The sequence below is a fragment of the Pelophylax lessonae genome, assembly GCF_965119305.1.
Source record: "Pelophylax lessonae genome assembly, chromosome: 9".
Lineage (NCBI taxonomy): Eukaryota > Metazoa > Chordata > Amphibia > Anura > Ranidae > Pelophylax > Pelophylax lessonae.
Window position 1 is genome coordinate 229,086,939 of NC_138776.1, and position 18,872 is coordinate 229,105,810.

The 18,872-nt window shown below is 43.5% G+C and overlaps 1 protein-coding gene across 2 annotated transcripts in view; it reads right to left on the reverse strand.

Moving 5' to 3' along the window:
• SLC43A3 (solute carrier family 43 member 3) overlaps positions 1–2,126 on the reverse strand; it is a 242,619-nt gene extending 240,493 nt beyond the window's left edge. For both annotated transcript variants that reach the window (XM_082268265.1, XM_082268266.1), the window contains exon 1: positions 1,940–2,126. In XM_082268265.1, the coding sequence (XP_082124391.1) occupies positions 1,940–2,105 (166 nt within the window). In that variant the 5' untranslated portion in view covers positions 2,106–2,126. The remainder of the gene's footprint in view (positions 1–1,939) is intronic.
• Between the last annotated feature and the right edge of the window lie 16,746 nt (positions 2,127–18,872).

Below are 18,872 nucleotides of genomic sequence, written 5' to 3' on the forward strand. Positions count from 1 at the left end.
GCTTTCGGAAGTCCCAATGGTCAAGAAGAATATGGAGCTGCGTCTGTCAATGAACGATAGAGAAAACTGGATTTTTGACTTACCGTAAAATCCTTTTCTCTGAAGTTCATTGACAGATGCAGCACCCATCCCTCTATTTCTGAGTGGGTTTTTTTTCTTCTAAACACTGCTTGCAACAAAACTGAATCCTCTAGCAAAGTGAGTGGGTGTATGCCAGCAGGGACTGCCCCATAGGCAGGGTAAAGATTTTTTCCTGCCTAGTGTCCTACTCCTGTAGGGGGTAGCCTAACCAAATGGTCAAGAATAATTTAGAGCTGCATCTGTCAATGAACTTCAAAGAAAAGGATTTTACGGATTTCATATGTTGTATGTTTTATTGTCAAATAACTAATAAAATATTTTGTATTTTTTTATCTACTTTTATGTACTTGTATGTACTTTGGAGGGATATTTAAAATCCTTCTTGCTCTTTCTGTTCCCTTCTCTAGGGGAAATGGGCATGTGAACCACCAGGAAAACGCTTTAGGAGGTCAGCTCTGAGACTTTGCTCTCTGCTCTCAGGAGGAATCATGTTCCCAAATGGGTTTTTATTCTGGTTCTGGATTTCCTTGCCAGGACTAAATTTGCAACATCAGAAAGCTGTCCTCAGTCGGACGTCATTTAAGAGGCAGTATCCCTTGCCAACTTCAGGCAAAAACGTCAAGAGGCAAAGTATTGTATTTGCAAGCACTTAGGGCTGCAGAGTCCCATTTCTTTTTCTTTCCGGACAACTTGGTGCCTGTGCTCCTCAAGTACCTTTGTTCCCAAAGTGGCTTTTGTTTTTATGTTACAAAGTAAGTGGCAGTTTCATCTTTTCTGGCAGACACAGTACCTAACCTAACAAGCTGGATGTACCAAGTGTCTAAAAGGCCTACCTTCAAGCCACTTCCTAGTTAACATGCTCCAGGATGCTGTTTGTGTTACCATCAGTCAAGTTTAGGAGGGGAAGCTAGAGCAAAACCTTGTCCTATTGGAGTGGCAAAGTCATCCAGAAAACATACAGTGCGACCAGGCAAGAGCCTACAGAAGTTGTACAAGCTCAATTTTTACGCCTCAAGGTTCAGGGCAGCTCATGCAAAATGTTTATGGAGACATCTGCAAAGCAGCAGGCTGGTTGCCACAGTGCACCTGCCTCAGGCGCTACAGGGAAGATCCAGGGGCTCATATGTAAATGAACTTCCATTGTATTTAGGATTGATTACACATTTTAGCCCTCCCTATTTAGCTTGTTATTTATCACATCTATGCTGCAATGTTGGTGTAAAATGAAAAATTGTATCAAAACCATAATTTTCCTTTTCTGACGCCAATCCATGGCAGCATAGGAACACTCCCTTTTGATCTTGTTATTTTTACGGAGAGTGGGGTAGGTTGCTCTAGCTTTCCTTTTTATAGATTTAAACAGGTCTTGTGGGTGGATATAGGGAATGAGCTATATTACATGTATGCTGCCATGGATTGCTGTCAGGAAAGAAAAATTACTAAGTATTTGATACAATTTTCCATTTTAGTTCTCAGATTAAATTTTTTTTTTTTTTTTGCCATAATGGCAATAAAATCCTGGCTTATTTACCATGTGTATCCTGGTTTAATCAAACCTGTTGAGCTATGTCCACTTACCATTAGGTAAATCTAATACACCTTTTGTCACAGTGCTCAACTTAGTTTAGTAAGCATTCAGGGTGCTGTGCAAACTAGAGTGTCCTAGATTTACGCTACATTACATGTTTATTTAAATATCATTTTTGTATAATGAAAAACGTATTAAAAAAATCAAACACTAGAAAACTTCAAAATAATTCACAAAAATGCATTTATATAACTTAATATAAACTTATTTGAGATTTATCAGGACTTCCTCTCTCTAGCATGCGAACATTGAATATTACAGGATACTCACTGTCAGTAGAGTTTGTAGTATGATTTGTAGCATCTGGGCAAAGATCTTGAAAATAATTTTCCTTCTTCAGCACAAACACCAAGGATGCCCATCCATAGATAAGTCCCGCAAAGCACATGGATTCAACCAGCCCAGTCAACAGAGTCAGCACAAACTTGCAATTCATCTCTACAGGATTCAAAGAAATTTTGAAAAGTGCTTTAAAATACCACTACAAACGCAAGAAAGAATATCAATTTGCAACTTGAGATGGAATTTTATGCTGAAAACAAGTAATGACAAGTATGTATATATAAGATATGTGCTGATGGAAAACAGCAGTAATCACTGAATTGAATGTAGCCCTATACCTTCAACTTGTAAATAAACTACAACCAATCTATACTACCTTCAATGAAATATATTCAAGTTCTTTTCCTTGTGTGGTTAATTTGTGGCTTGGAATAGCGAAACAGGAAGTAAAAGCTCAAGAATAATAATGTCAATCAGACCGATGAACAGGTAGGCTCATGTAGCAAAGTTTTTAAATCATTTCCTGAGATGTTTATGTAACTTGTCACTAGAGATGGACCGAACAACCTCTGGTTCGGTCCACACCAGAACTTTCAAACATTGCAAAAGTTTGGAGCCGAACAAGGAACCCCATTCAAGTCTATGGGACCCGAACTGGAAAAATCAAAAGTGCCCATTTTGAAGGCATATACGCAAGTTATTGGGCATACAAAGAGTATGGAGGGCCTGGGCACTGCCCTGGGGGAAATAAATCAATGCAAAAAAAATAAAAAAAATAAAAAGTTAAGTGAGCAGTGATTTAATGATGCTTAACATGAAACAATAAAAATGAAAAATTTCTTTAAATATAGTGCCTGGGAGTCCTCTTAGTCTGCCTGTAAAGTGACACATCTGTACCGTATATAGAATCTGCTGCAACAAAAATTACATTCATAAAGAAAAAAAAAATACATTTTCCCTGCAAGCTTTCTTTATTTTGTAAGCAATGGCTTGGGGAGCCAGTCTGTATGATGAGGCCATGATTTAGTGCACTCGGAACAAGATTAGAGATTTTTTTGGATAAACCCTGGTGCCTGTTTTGCAGACTTTGGATAGAAGTAACAGGTGCGGAAAAATTGGGCTTTGAATGTTGTTAGTGCCTTTACACCATAACCCTATAGAGATACTCTTGATGAAACCAAAAATTGGCCTTGGTATAAAAAATTTAAATGATATGTACCTGTTAAACAGGTGCGGAAAAATTGGTCCTTGGGTGTTAATTGTGCCCATGAAACCTATACTAAAACATGTCTTCCAGATAAAACCAACACCCACAAAGCTAGGCAGACTAGACAGTCTTGCATAGGTTCCACATTCCAAAAACACAAAATCAGTGACATCGGCATCAGGAGCTTGATAGCTGCTACTAATCCAGGAATGATTCATTTGAATAAATTTCAGCCTATCAATGGTGTCTGTGGACAAATACGCACTCTTTTATCTGTCACAAAACCTCCAGCAGCACTAAATTCCCATTTAGAAAGCATGCTGGATGCAGGGCAGTCCAGCAGCTCAGTTACTGTATAAACTGGGCAAGTTCTGGCCAGTGGTCTATTCTCATGACCCAGTAACCCAGTGGATCGTCGACTGGAAAGCTTTCCATGTCCGTTTTCGCCCCTAGATAATCTCCCACCATTTGATGCAGATGCTGCCAATAGGATATGGAAGTTGACAGTTCTGGGCGCCGAGGACAAAAAAAATGTTGAAATGCATCAATGAGGCAGCCCTCTTCTCCACCACTCCTCGTTTGACCAACAGAAGCCTCAAAAGTAGCTTTTCCATGAAACTGTAATCTATCAGAGTCATAAAAGGCATTACATAAACTCCTATTTAGGGTGTCCTCAGGATATTTCATCCTCTGCTTTCTCTGGGGGCGGTATGAGATCAAAGACTTTCCCCTTGCAACAGTGGTCAAGGAAGGTTGCCAACCAATAATGATCCTTCTGTGAAACACCATGAATCAGATAAGACAGAAAATGCAGTGAAAATCAAACCTTTAATGTAATAGTAAAAATAGTACAGATCAAGAACATAGTCAAAACATAAGCCAGGGTTAGGAAGCCAAAACAAGAAATCAGACAAGCCAGTGATCAGGGAGCCAGAAATCAGCGTAGTCAGAAGCAGAAGGTCACGATCCGGAACCAGAAGAGACGTCAACCTTGCAAAGACTTTAACAGGAAGACAGCAAAGAAACTCAGGATATCCTGACAAGGCGAAGGCAGGAAAGGAATGAACAAGGCAACCTAAATAGCTAAAAGGGGCTGGCTTTAGGCAGGACTGCCAAGCAGATAATAACTAGTTGAGTCACTGAGGAAACAATGAGTACTGACAATTTTCCAACAGCTGAGCAGACTGAGCACAGAAAAGAGAGCTGCTGCGAGCCCAGACCTGACAATACCCCCTCCTCAATGACTCCTCCCCCTCTGAGGGGCACCAGATTTGATGGGGAAACATCTATGGAAAGCATGGAGGAGAACAGGAGCCTGTACATCTGAGGATGAGAACCAAGAGCGTTCCTCTGGACCGTACCCTCTCCAATGAACAAGTACTGTATGTGCCCACGGAACCTACGGGAGTCAATGATTGATTGTATCTCATACTCCTCATGGTTCTCAATCTGATGCGGGTGAGGATGTGGTACCGAGGCGGTAAAGCGGTTGCACAACAAAGGTTTTAATAAGGAAACGTGAAATACATTCAAAATACGCACCTTAGAATAAAGGTCTAATGTGTAAGCCACAGGGTTGATCCTACAGAGAATATGGAAAGGCTGAATATACAGCTGTGCCAGTTTCAGTGAGGGAACATGGAGTTGGAGGTTATGAGGTGACAGCTAGGCCCTCTACCCAACCTGGTAGGTGTTGGCGGTCAGCATGGAGTTTGTACCTATCACTGGCATGTCACAAGGACTCTTGGACCTGCATCCAAGTGGAACGGAGATGATCCTCTAATGCAGGAATTCTTTGAGGAACAAATGTGTCAGGCAACAAGGATGGCTGGAAACGTAATTCTCCATAAACTGAGAAAATTGAAAAGCAGCATTGCCAGCCCTATGTGAGCAAACTCCGCCTAAGGTAAGAGGTCTGACCAGTTGTTATGGTGGTCAGAAATATAGCAACATAGGAACTGCTTCAAGGCCTGGTTGGCTCATTCTGCAGCCCCATTGGACAGTGAGTGATACGCCAAGGAGAAGGAAAGCTGAATTCCCAACTGTGCACAAAAGGCTCGCCAAAACCTGGACACAAACTGGCTACAACTGTCAGAGATGATAACCTTGGGTAGCCCATGTAACTGAAAGATTTCCCGAGTGAAAATGGATGCAAGTTCTTTGGAGGTAGGCAACTTCTTATGTCGAATACAATGAGACATCTTCAAGAACCGATCAACCACCATTGGGTAAATCAACAATAAAATCTGTAGACAAGTGGGTCCAAGACCTCTCTCCATTGGGTATGGGTCGTAGGAGGTCCACTGGAAGGTGTCGTGGTGTCTTACTCTGAGCACACACGGAACAAGAGGCTATGAAGGCGGTTACATCAGTGCGTAGACTAGGCCCCCAGAATTGTTGAGAAATAAACCAGATGAGCTGATTCTTCCCAGGGTGACCAGTTGCCTTGGGAGAATGGTATGCCTGGAGCAAAGCAGTGCGGAGATTCTCTGGGACAAAGCAGCGTTTTTCAGGAGGAGAATAGACTTGAGCAGCAATAATTCTGTCACCCAAAGGTGAAGTGAGACTAGTGCGAATAGTGACTAGAATGCAATCTGGAGGTCAGTGGTGTATGTGGGTGAATGTTAGTAATGATGATTTCCTGATCTGTGTGAAAGAGGAGTGTATGTGTGCCCGTGTGACCTGTCCCCCTCCCTGGATGTGTAGTGAGGGGTCCCAGATGTGGTAGAACTAGAAGTGCTTCACTCTAGATAAACTTCCTGCCTCATCTAAATCCCACCATCCCCATCCTACCGGATCCGGTCATCTCAGACAAAGGACCAGCGCTGTCTGAGTGGCATGCACACACAAAATTTCTGCAGCCCTGAAAGGAGTAGGACATCGAGACTGTACACGGCATGCCTCTGCTCTCCTGCTGCCCTTTGATGATTTTGAGGTTGCATTGAAAATGCTTCACTGCTGCTGCCACATAATCTGCATGTCTACATATTGTGGACCCAATGCCGAGCTGTGCACGTGACCATGGGCTCTGGGGCAGTGAGGTGGGAGGACCTGGTCAGACCAGTGACCAGCCGGTATTATCATTCCAGCAGTAGTGTGGCCATTTTATGGGGGTGCCAGACAGATTTTCCTCCCAACCCATTCCTCCCCTTAAGACTCAGGGGCATCTTTTGGTGCCACCCCCCCCCCCCCTTCAAAGTGCCACCCTAGGCCTGGGCCTTGTCAGTCTAGGCCAAGATACAGCATTGCTGGAGGTATCACAAGAGTTGAAAACGACTTCATCTTGCAGGAGGAGGAAAACTGTTGTGACAGTGCACCAGCCCTTACATTCTTAGTACCAGTTAAGAAGGAGACAATGTAATTGAAGCTTGACAGAAAAAGAGCCCATCGTGCCCTTCTGGGAGATAAGCGTTTAGCCTCCAACAAGAATGTTATATTTTTATGGTCAGTCAAAATGAGGACCGGCACACTGGGTGATTCACTTTATCCTTACTTATCACATCATATTTAATTCTCAGTTGTTTGTTTTGCCAAATAAACCCACTAATTGCTGGCACACCAACTTGAGAGTAGACGATGATAAAAACCATTTATTGAAAATCCATAAAATCCATACGACAAACCAGGGACAGGAGGGCAGAAAACAGTTGACGCGTTTCACAAAACGATATTCGCTTAGTCATAATCGACATGCCAGACAGCCAGCCACCCACAACAGGGTACCAGACAGCCAGGCACCCACCACAGGGTGCAGCAAGCCATCCACCCATCACAGCGTGCCAGCCAGCCAGCAACCCACCACAGGGTGCCAGCAAGCCATCCACACACCACAGGGTGCCAGACAGCCAGCCACCGACGACATGGTGCCAGACACTCATCACCACACGGTTCCAGCCAGCCAGTTTTTTTAACCCTATATTAAATTTTGGAGATGCGGATAGATAGAAAAAGTGTGATCTGGTACTATTTCTCGTCTCCATCTCTAGGAAAAGCAGCAGTGTGCAACACGTGCACAAACAATGTAAGCATGGGATCAGCAATTGCAAAAACCAAAAATATGTCAAATCTTTGGGCCCATCCAAAAGTTTATCATGTTAAATAATATCATGCAGCACAGAAAAACACAATGAATCACAAGATGAAATACCAGTATCCCAGGCAACAATAACAGATATGTTTCAGAACAAAACCAGGTGGCTAAATTCAGATGGAAGATCTCAACTGCTAGACAGAGTAATTACAGAGATGATGGTCACTGATAACCAGCCATTTACAATGGTGTCTGATTCTGGATTTAGGCGGTTGACGTCCATAGTTGAGCCAAGGTACACACTGAAGAGTGACAAGTATTATCAAACCAAAATGCTGGGAAATATTCACCAAAAGGTCCTTGAGAAAGTAAAGGCTATGCTGAAACTAGAGAATGCTGGCAACTCACTCTCATTCACGACTGACTGCTGGTCAGGACAAACAAAGTCACTAATGAGTCTTACATGCCACTTCATTGACAGCGGATGGACATGGACAAAAAGGCATTTGGTGTTGAATTCAAAAGTGATGCAAGGATCCCACACTGGGGAGTACATTAGAGAAAGGTTTCTAGGCATGCTTGAATACTGGGGAATAACCAAAGGCTGAGTGATGCTTGTGCTTCGAGACAGCGGAGCGAACATGGTGAAAGGAATGAGGCTTGCTGAAGTGTCAGACCTCAGTTGCATGGCACACACCCTCCAACTTGCGGTAAATGATGGTCTGTCAAACCAGAGAGCTTTGTTTGATATAATTGGCATGCTGAAGAGGTGCGCAGGCCATTTCCACCATTCAATCCTTGCCAAGCAGTGACTGAGGTGCATTCAGGAAGACCTTGGCATACCCAAAAACAACTTGATTAACGCTGTTCCAACACGATGGAACTCAACACTTCACATGCTGCAAAGGATGCTGGAGCTCTTACCATCTATTCAGGTGAATAAGGAGCATATTCTTGTCCTACTGCAGATCAGTGGGACATTGTAGCCAATGTCATTGAGACCCTCCTCCCTATAGAGGAAGTGACGTGAGGTGAGTCATTACAACTCATCTGTGTCATCTGTCATCCCATGTGTGAGAGTGCTGAAGATGCTTCTTCAAGAGAACGAAGCCTCGCCAAACGTTTTAAGAAGCATGAAGAGAATAAAAATGTTGTGCTTGCAACTCTTTTGGATCCTCGATACAAGAATCATGCTTTCTCTTCTGAAAATGTATTGGCCAAGGCAAAACAATGGCTGACAGAAGATATTCAAAAAGAGGTGCAGGAGGTTCCTGCCGAAAAGACAAGTCAGGAAGAGCAGGTTTCTAACCTGGAAGAGCAGGATGCTGCAAAAAAGAGAAAAATGTCCAAAAAGATAATGGTCAGAAGAGAAACTTCATCTTGGTCGAATAGATGCCATGTTTAGAGTTTTATTGGGGCCTCATGCAGAGGATTCTTCTGAATCTGCAATAGTGACCCTGGAGGATGAACTTCATCTCTATTTGAAGGAACCAGTAATTGACAGAAGAAGTGGTGATCCTCTTCAGTGGTGGAAAGAAAATGAGGCATGCTACAAAAGACTTGCTTCTCATGCTAGAGGATACCTTTCTGCTCCTCCTTCCTCAGTACCAAGTGATCGTGTTTTTAGTGAAGTGGCAGCAATATATGAAGAAAACAAAAGCCGTTTAACTGGTAAACATGCTGAAATGTTATGCTTTCTGCACTATGATATTTTTTTACTTAACTGGGAGTATTGAAAGTTGATTCAACTTATATCATCACAGATTGGAACATTGAAGTAGTACTAGTGTCCACTGTCTTTTGCACTGCAGCTACTAGATTTAATCATTGCAGACAGTGAGTGCACTACCGCAGCAGTTTATGTAAATTTTGTTTTTGGAAGCCTTTAGTTATTATTTTCCCAGCACTTTATTTTTCACAGTTGTCTACTCTTCTAGGACTTGTTCATTCACATGATGTGAAACTGATATACCTGCAAGTGAAAGCTGTGCGGTTTTCCTATCAGTTTTCATGCAGGTAAGGTGTGAAGAACGAGCCTTTAATGTTAAAAATGTTAATAAACAAACATTAACATGCTCAGTACAAGATTTGTGTCAAAAATTGTCTTTAATTTTCAAAATTTTAAATGTACATATTATTGGCCCATATCGGCCGATACCGATACATTGTGACCAAAATATCGGTATTGGCCCTGATAAAACCATATCGGTCTATCCCTACTGCAGAGACCATTGAGAGGTAAATGCACATATTCTGGAGACTGTTAACTGAGGGATTAATGGAAATACTGTGAAACAAGTCACTAGTTATTGAGGGGGTAATGCACATACACAAAAAAATAAGCATTTCTTCTTTAAATACATATAACTTAAACTGTAAAAACCTTTTAGGATGTCGGTGGGCTCTTTGTACAGCAGTAAATAAAACCTAAAGAGAGAAGACAAAAAAAATTATTGCATTTATTCACTGATTCACTATTCAATGATGATATACTCCACTTGACTCTACAAAGAACCATTCATATCAGTCTCTACCCAAAAACAGTTTACAATCTAATGTCCCTACTACACTCACGTAGACGGAGTAGGATTATGGTCATGGTATGTGCTAATATTTATAATATTAAACTGTATGTACACCTTGAAAACTATTTTTAATATGTTTGATATCATGACTCATTGTATAAAGCAGGGGTCCCCAACCCCACGGCCGCAGACCAGTGGCGGTCGGTGGCCTGCTGATAACAGACCGTGGTCTCCACTCACTACCTGCTGCCAGGCCATGCTTGCTTGTCCCTCCTGGCTTCTCCACCCACCTGTTGATGATGTCATCCTATTAGACAGGCAGGGGCTGGGAGGAGTTGCAGATTGGAATGGAGAGCTCCTCCTGCCCTCTTCCCTGCTGATAGGATGACATCATTGGGTGAGCATGGCACGCGGGAGTGACACATGGACTGAGCACAGCCTCTGCCCTGCCAAAGGTAGGAGTCCTGTGCAGGGGAGGCAGAGATTATAATGAGGAGAGAGGAAAGGGGGGGGGGGGGGAGACTGCAGGGGCACTGTGAAGGAGGAGGCTGTGATTATGCATGGGGACTGCTCTGTAAAGGGGGTACTGTGATGTAAAGGGGGGCTGTGATGTAAAGGGGACTGTAATGTAGAGGGGGCTGTGATGTAATGGGGACGGCTCTGTAACGGGGCACTGTAATGTAAAGTGGCGCTGTGATGTAAAGAGGGCAATGTCATGTAAAGGGGACTGCTCTGTAACGGGAGCACTGTAATATAAAGGGGGGCTATAATGTACTCTAAAGGGGTACTGTAATTTAAAGGGGACTGCACTGTAATCATTACAGTGCCCCTTTACAGTGCAGTCCTCTTTATATCACAGCCCCCCATTTACATCACCGTGCCCCCTTTACAGAACAGTCCCCTTTACATCACAGCCCCCCTTTACATGACAGTGCCACTTTACAGAGCTTTCCTGTGGCATCAGCTGGAAAGCCTTCTAAGATGGTAGATAGCATTATTAGTAAAAAACAAAATGGTGACTTCCGGTTCTGGCGCCAGATGAGGTAGGAGCGAGTCACAGCGGCTCCGGACACATCGGCATATTAAGCCTTACAAACGGCGCTTGCAGCCAGCCAGCATCTCCGCTACCGCTCTGCTTTACCTCAGGGAGCCTTCTGGATGGACCGATTTGTGATCCACAGCAACTCCGCGAATGGAGAGACCCATCCGGAGATGCCGCACAGGCAGTAATATCCTATTGCTGCCCTTTCATAAAACAGTATCTGTGAAATAGTGGTGCACTGGCAGGGAACTTAAATTTAACAAAGCCCTACTACAGCACTCTTACAAACTAAAACTGTCCTCTCTGTTAGGTAAAAAAATAATAATGGACATTGATAAGTTCTATCAGATAGAAAGGGAATGCTAAACAGAAGTGGCAAGGCAGATTATGCCACAGATTTACCAAGGTTATAGCTTGAGTTATAAATTCTTCCCTCAGCTGCTTTAACCGCTTTACCCCCGCTCACATTGCTGCTACTGCGGCAATGTGGCTCGTTATCGTCCAGCGACATAGACCCAAGTCGCTGGACTCCTCCCCTTGTGGGCGGCGCGATCGCCGCTGCTCTTCCCCGATCGTCGGGGATCTAGTGTGGAGATCTGCCTACTTGTGTAAACAAAGCGGGCAGATCTCCTAAGTGACAGGCAGGGTCAGATTGCAGGGTTCAGCATAGCTGAACCTGCGATCTGTCCCTGTGTCACTCAGTCACCTCCCCCCACACATGTCAGTAAGCACCAGGCATACATTAACCCCTCCCTCTCCAATAAAATTAACCCCTTCCCTGCCAGTGTCATTTTTACAGTCACAGTGCATATTTATAGCACTGATTACTGTAGTAAGGTCACTGGTACCCCCAAAAGTGTCAAAAATGTCAGTCAAGGGTCCGATCTGTCCGCCGCAATGTCGCAGTCCCACAAAAAAATCGCAGATCGCCGCTATTACTCGTTAAAAAAAAAAAACACCAAAAATTACAGAAATCTTTCCCTTAGTTAGTAAACGCAATAACTTTTGCGCAAACCAATCAAAATACGCTTATTGCGATTTTTTTTACCAAAAATATGTAGCAGGAAACAAATTGGCCAAAATTGATAAAAAAATTTGATTTTTTCTGGGGGAATTTCATATAAAAAAATGTGAAAAATATTGTTATTTTTTCAAAATTTTCGCTCTTTTTTTGTTTATAGCGCAAAAAGTAAAAATCGCACAGGTGATCAAAAACTACCAAAAGAAAGCTCTGTTTGTGGGAAAAAACGGACGTCAATTTCATTGCATGACCGCGCAATTGTCAGTTAAATTCACACAGTGCCGAATCGCAAAAAGTGGCCTGGACGTAAGACAGCAAAATCCTCCGGTGGTAAAGTGGTTAATGAAACCAAACTCTGACTACCTAATTGTACTTCTGTTTAGAAACAAAAATGTATTTCATCTACACTAAAAAAATCTGTCGCAGACCTGTGCAAATCTACCGCAGTTTGCTGCCCAGAATTACCAGTGCAAAAAATGGTTGCATTGATTTACTAGATTAGAGGCAGCTTGATTTGTGTCTAACAGTGCCACTAATTTATTGATAAATATCCCCAATATGATTCCAGGTGACAAAGGTTTGTTGGAGATGCAGGAGAGCAAATGAAACCTTTCTAACTATCTTTTGGAAATGGCCATAAGGCAGAAATGAGCTTTGCGCATACTAAAGTATGTTCTAGCTAAGTGGTTTTTCTTGTTGTGTTCAACCAGTAGCGAAGCTAGACATTCTTTCATCCAAGGCAAAGGCTCAGTTCAGCACCCCCTCCCCCTCAAACCTCTTGATAGAGAAGGCCTACACATTCACAGCATAGGTAAGGTTTACATAAGATGATTTAAAGCCTCACTGAAAGAAAGAAGTGAGCCAAGAAGTTGGTCATTAATACGGCCTGCTTCTGTGTGCTCTTCTTCCTTCCCTAATCTGCTGCGAAGGTGAGGCCTAATACTATAGGAAAAATGTAGGATTGTAAAAGACCTGAGACACCTGCCTTGAGAAGAGTAGTAATGTGGCGCATGTGGACAGTGGGTGGACAGTGTCAGTAGAGCAGTGAATGGTGTCAGCAGGACAGTGGACTGTGTCAGTAGAGCAGTGGACTGTGTCAGTAGATCAGTGGACACTGTCAGCAGGACAGTGGACTGTGTCAGTAGAGCAGTGGACTGTGTCAGTAGAGCAGTGGACTGTGTCAGTAGATCAGTGGACAGTGTCAGTAGAGCAGTGGACTGTGTCAGTAGATCAGTGGACAGTGTCAGTAGAGCAGTGGACTGTGTCAGTAGAGCAGTGGACAGTGTCAGTAGAGCAGTGGACTGTGTCAGTAGAGCAGTGGACAGTGTCAGTAGAGCAGTGGACAGTGTCAGTAGAGCAGTGGACTGTGTCAGTAGAGCAGTGGACAGTGTCAGTAGAGCAGTGGACTGTGTCAGTAGAGCAGTGGACAGTGTCAGTAGAGCAGTGGACAGTGTCAGTAGAGCAGTAGACTGTGTCAGCAGGGCAGTGGACTGTGTCAGCAGGGCAGTGGACTGTGTCAGTAGAGCAGTGGACTGTGTCAGAAGGGCAGTGAACTGTGTCAGTAGAGCAGTGGACAGTGTCAGCAGGGCAGTGGACAGTGTCAGCAGGACAGTGGACTGTGTCAGCAGGGCAGTGGACTGTGTCAGTAGAGCAGTGGACTGTGTCAGAAGGGCAGTGAACTGTGTCAGTAGAGCAGTGGGCTGTGTCAGTAGGGCAGTGGACTGTGTCAGTAGAGCAGTGGACTGTGTCAGTAGAGCAGTGGACAGTGTCAGCAGGGCAGTGGACTGTGTCAGCAGGGCAGTGGACTGTGTCAGTAGAGCAGTGGACTGTGTCAATAGAGCAGTGGACAGTGTGAGCAGGGCAGTGGACTGTGTCAGTAGATCAGTGGACATGTCAGTAGGGCACAATTTGTTGCCTGTATGGCAGAGTAAATAAAGCAGTCGAAGGTGTCAATTGGGCAGTGGGCATGTCAGTAGGGCAGAGGTTGATGTTTGTAGGGCAGTGGACAGTATCAATAGAGCAGTTGAAGGTGTCAATAGGGCAGTAGACGTATCAGTAGGGCAGAGGCTGGTGTTTGTAAGGCAGTGGATGATGTTAGTAGTTTATTTGTATTTTTTTAAATCATTTTTTACAATATTATTTTTTAACAATTTTTAGGAGTCCCATTGGGGGGGCTTTAGGGAAACATCAGGGTTCTAAACAGATCCCTGATGTCTCACTTTTGAGACAGAGAAAGAGATTGAATACAGAGATTTCCCAGTCCATTTCTCTGTAGCCTCAGCTGCACTGGACAGAGAATGAATGGGAAGAGCTCTGCGCTAAGTGGCTTCCTTTTCATTCACAAACTGAAGTATAGGAAACTCAGTTTACTATGTTTCAGTTATTAGCCCCGATTCACATTATGAACTGCATATGAATCACACAGGAACTGCATCACATTCCTGTACAATTCCCATGTAGTTCAGTGCAGTGTGATTTGAGCTTATTCACCAATTTTGGAACCGCATTGCATCCGGATCGCATGATTGTTTTGACCATACGATCCTCGGACGGCAAATGCACTGCATTTGCAACCTGCTTTTGGGATGTTGTTAAGATTGCACTGACACCCGCTGCAAAAGACAAGGGCAGTTCAATTTAAATTGTGGGTTTGCCGTACCACATGCTTGTGTGAACCGAGGCTTAACGAACACAGTGAGTTATTGGTACCCCCAGCACACCTCTGTTGCCCCTCCCCGGAAAATGTTTCTGTACCCCCAACACATCTCTGTTCCCAGGAGCACACTTCTACACCCCCAGCACACTTCTGTCCCCCCAGGACCCTTGCACCCCCATCACACCTTTTTACCTTTCAGCACACTTCTCTACCTCCTATTATACCTCAGTACCTGGCAAGCACACGTTTCCCTCCAATCCCAGTGGACGCCTTCTTAGGGGAAATGCGTCGGGTGAAGAAGCCGCGCTGTCACTTCTCGCGGTCCGCGCTGCAGAGCGGCCGCGATCATCTGTAACCATTTACTGCCCATCTTATCGTCTGTTCATGTAAGTATTCTACCTTTTTTGCATTAAACTTATCATTGAGATAATGCACTATTGCTTGCTCCTTACTTTCTTATGTGGGGGACTATCACTGTGAATGAGATACACCAGGAGTGACCCATAGAGGGGAGTTTTTATCCATACTGATATGGAGCCACAGTAGGACTGTTCAGAGGGAGACAACTTGGATATCAGAGATACCGGTGGTTGCTGGCAATATTTCCCATACCTGACCTGTAATAATTTACATCTGGTAAGAGTTTCATCCTCACTATCTTACGAGATGAAAGATTCGGTTGTGGGAAGACTTCTTGCTGCACTACACCAGCCCTTGCAAGTTATAAAGTGTATGCTATCTTGTTAGCTGGTAAGGGTGCCATCACCATTCCCACTTTTCACGTGGTGTTGTGGAGGACACAAGTCTGTGAACCATTATTGCACTTTCTCATTTGCACTTTATCATCAAGAAGTTTCATGTACACATGTTTATGGACTCTTGGGACTATATATTATATGCATGTTTTTACACACACAGTGCACTTTTTTGTGAATTTTATGTATTTATCTTTATATTTTATTCTTTTATTTTAATTTTAAATAATTTTATAACTTTTGATGGTTTTTTGAGCATCACTTTTCAATTTTGATTACATTTTTGATGATTTTGATTACAGTATATATACTATAAAGAGCACTCATACACCTTTTTTCAAGCACACTTCTGTACCTCCCCCAGCACACCTCTGTACCCTTCCCTTACCAATTCTCTCTTCATTATTGTGGCACGCACGTCCTTTCGTATGCTGTTGCATACCGCCATTTCAGGTGGGAATACACACTGTGGGTAGCCTGATGAGTCCAGATCCCACATGGAAGGTCATCTGCTCAGTAAAGACGCAGTGTCTGTCCGTGAGCCGATACCTGCACCCCAAAGGTCCCAGGCAACACAGCTGGGGGGAGCCTGTCAACATCCCCCAGAGTCCCACCTCTCCCGCTGGCTGATGCCAGGCAGCAGAAGGAAGGGAAACATGGAGTGGTGGGGGTGGCATTTGCTGGAACTGATGGGCTGTATTTTCTTCCTGCAGCTATATATTATGTATTAGGAAATACCCAGGACCAGCCTCCCAGAATAGGGGGAAGGGTGAAAAAGGTGAAGGGGATAAGGACATTGGGTGGGACTTTCAAGGTACTGTAGTCATACGTCATAAACAGTAATAAAATCGAAAAGTTTATTATTTCAAAAACATAGTATTAAAACCACATAGCAGCATATAACAACATATGTAGGCACAAAAAGTGTTTACATATAGTCTGAACAATATGTGTGGACACAAAATAAGTTTAGACAATCCTATAATGGATTTTCAAACTTCCAAATGTGTAAACCTCGACATGTTTCGTGGTAGGACCACTTCTTCAGGAGGATACTGTACACATTTATGCTTTAATCTAATGATGACAAATAGACAATTAGTAATTATCATCATTTGTCATCATTAGATTAAAGTATAAATGTGTACAGTATCCTCCTGAAGAAGTGGTCCTACCACGAAACATGTCGAGGTTTACACATTTGGAAGTTTGAAAATCCATTATAGGATTGTCTAAACTTATTTTGTGTCCACACATATTGTGCAGACTATATGTAAACACTTTTTGTGCCTACATATTTTGTTATATGCTGCTATGTGGTTTTAATACTATGTTTTTGAAATAATAAACTTTTCGATTTTATTACTGTTTATGACGTATGGCTACAGTACCTTGAAAGTCCCACCCAATATCCTTATCCCCTTCACCTTTTTCCCCCCTTCCCCCCATTGACCATTCTGGGAGGTTGGTCCTGGGTATTTCCTAATACATAATATATACCAACAGGGATGCTGGTACTATATATCTTCAATATACCACAGGCTTCCATATTTATTTCTTCCTGCAGCTGCTGAAAGCTGGTGGTAGAGAGAGGAGGAAAAATGGCTTTTAGTGGCTGCAGGAGGATTTAACACTGCCAATCTGTTCTAGCAAATGCTACTGTCCAGGTGTGACAGGGAGACTGCATGGCCCCCTGAAGCTTTGGGACAGTGGCGCCCCTCTGAATTCAGGGCCCAGGGCACATGCCCCTTCCCCTAATTTTGACCCCATGTCCAACTGACACAAGCTAAGTTAACAGATATTTCAAGAACAATTGGGACGGGATGCCAAGCTGGAGTGTGTATGGATTCTGACTGACATTGTTTCCCAATGCTTGACTGACTTCTTTTTGTTGTCATCTATTGTGAATGTCACTGTGGGCTTCTTTCTGTTGTATTATGTAACCATGTTCTTAACTGCTGTCTATAACAACTCTCTTACACATCTTTAAAAAAATGGAATTGCTTTTATACACATCTTGGCATGTTTGTCTATTTCCCTGCAACTGCAACAATTATATCATAATTTGGGTCCACCAACTAACATTATCTTAAAGAATTCCCTTGCAGCTGGTTCCGAAATCCAGGAGGAGCAAGAACTATTCGAGCCGGTCCAAGAAGCAGGGAGAGCATCTTAGGACAATGGGAAAATCTGCTGATGGCATGGAAGTTTTTTGCTCATTGGATTTTTGCTCTTGTTCTATGAAAGAGATTCCCCTGGCCAGCTTGACACATCAACTAATCAACATCACCAACTAAGAACCTTAGTTGGTGAGATGTTTGTTTGGTATGAGTGTTCATATCATATATCTCATGTGATATTCAATTAGTATGAAGTTTTGGTATGTCTCATATGATGTTTGACTGGCATGAAGTGTTGGTATGTTTCATGTGTTGTATTTGTATGAGTTTGTGTGTGCTTTTTATGTGAAGTTTAGTAAGATTCCTTTTTGTATGTTTTATGTGTTATTTTCTTGGAACTCATGGTTAATTGTCTGAATTCTATAGAAACATTGGAAATCTCATAGATAGGATAAACTACTCCTCGCATAGAAAAAATGAACTTTTTTCTCTGTGGGTATTGCAAACCTGTCCTTAGTCTACACCACTGTTTCTCAACTCTTTTTTCAACCAGGGCACCCTATAAAAATCTTCACAATCTCAGAGCACCCCATTCTAAAATGTAAAAAACTAAATTAATAGTTTTATATAACGCAGCAACATCCACACACATAGAACACCCAATGCTAGAGGTGATTTATTCTTCCAATGCAAACACACTTTTGCACACTGGTACTAACTAGTATTCCAACGTTTCTTTTCTCCCTTAGTTTTTCTCCCTCAATCAGCTAATGTCACCCCAGTGCTGACAGAGAGGGGCTTGTGAGGGGCAAACAAGGATGGTGTACAGGTGCCTGACATCCTCCTTATCAACTGATGACATCATTGGTTGCTAGGACACCAGCAGCTAAAAAGTTGTAATGGTGCATAATGAAAGCTTTGTGTAACTAAAAGACAAGCTTTATCCTCTTGCTGGCTTGCATACAAGTTTTGGGCAATTTTTAGGCATTTTGCCAAGGCACCCCTTCAGGGGCAGACTGGCAACTTTCAGCCCAGGGGGCAAGTACAAACCAGGGGCCCATGGTACAGCTACTCAGCCCCGCTCCCACTCTCCCTCTTCCTGTCCTCCTCCTGACTTGCATTCCAGGCTGAAGCTCCGCTACCAGTACTCTCTACTCACCAGCTGAATCCTGGTTCATGACCTGGTCAGCAGGGGGGCAGTTGGGGGAAATGGGACAGCTTGGTTGGGGCTGGCCAGGGGAGGAGAGTCTCCATTGGGGCATTAAACTGGCCTCTGCTCAGACACAGTTTTCACCATTCAATGCTGGGGGAAGGGGGGAGGCCTGCGCTCTGTCCTTGTCTTCAACCCGCACTCAGTAGGTCAGCAGCAGGGACTTTTTACTTCTCTTCACCAGGAATCCTTTAGGCATGTCTTTAGCAGAAGCAGTGCAGCATCAGAGTGGCCCAGTGGACAATTGCCCCCCTGCCCCCTGGCCCAGTCCTCTCCTGCACCCCTTAAAGAAACCTGTAGGCACTCCAGGGTGCCTGGGCACCCTGGTTGAAAAAGGATGGTCTACACTCATATG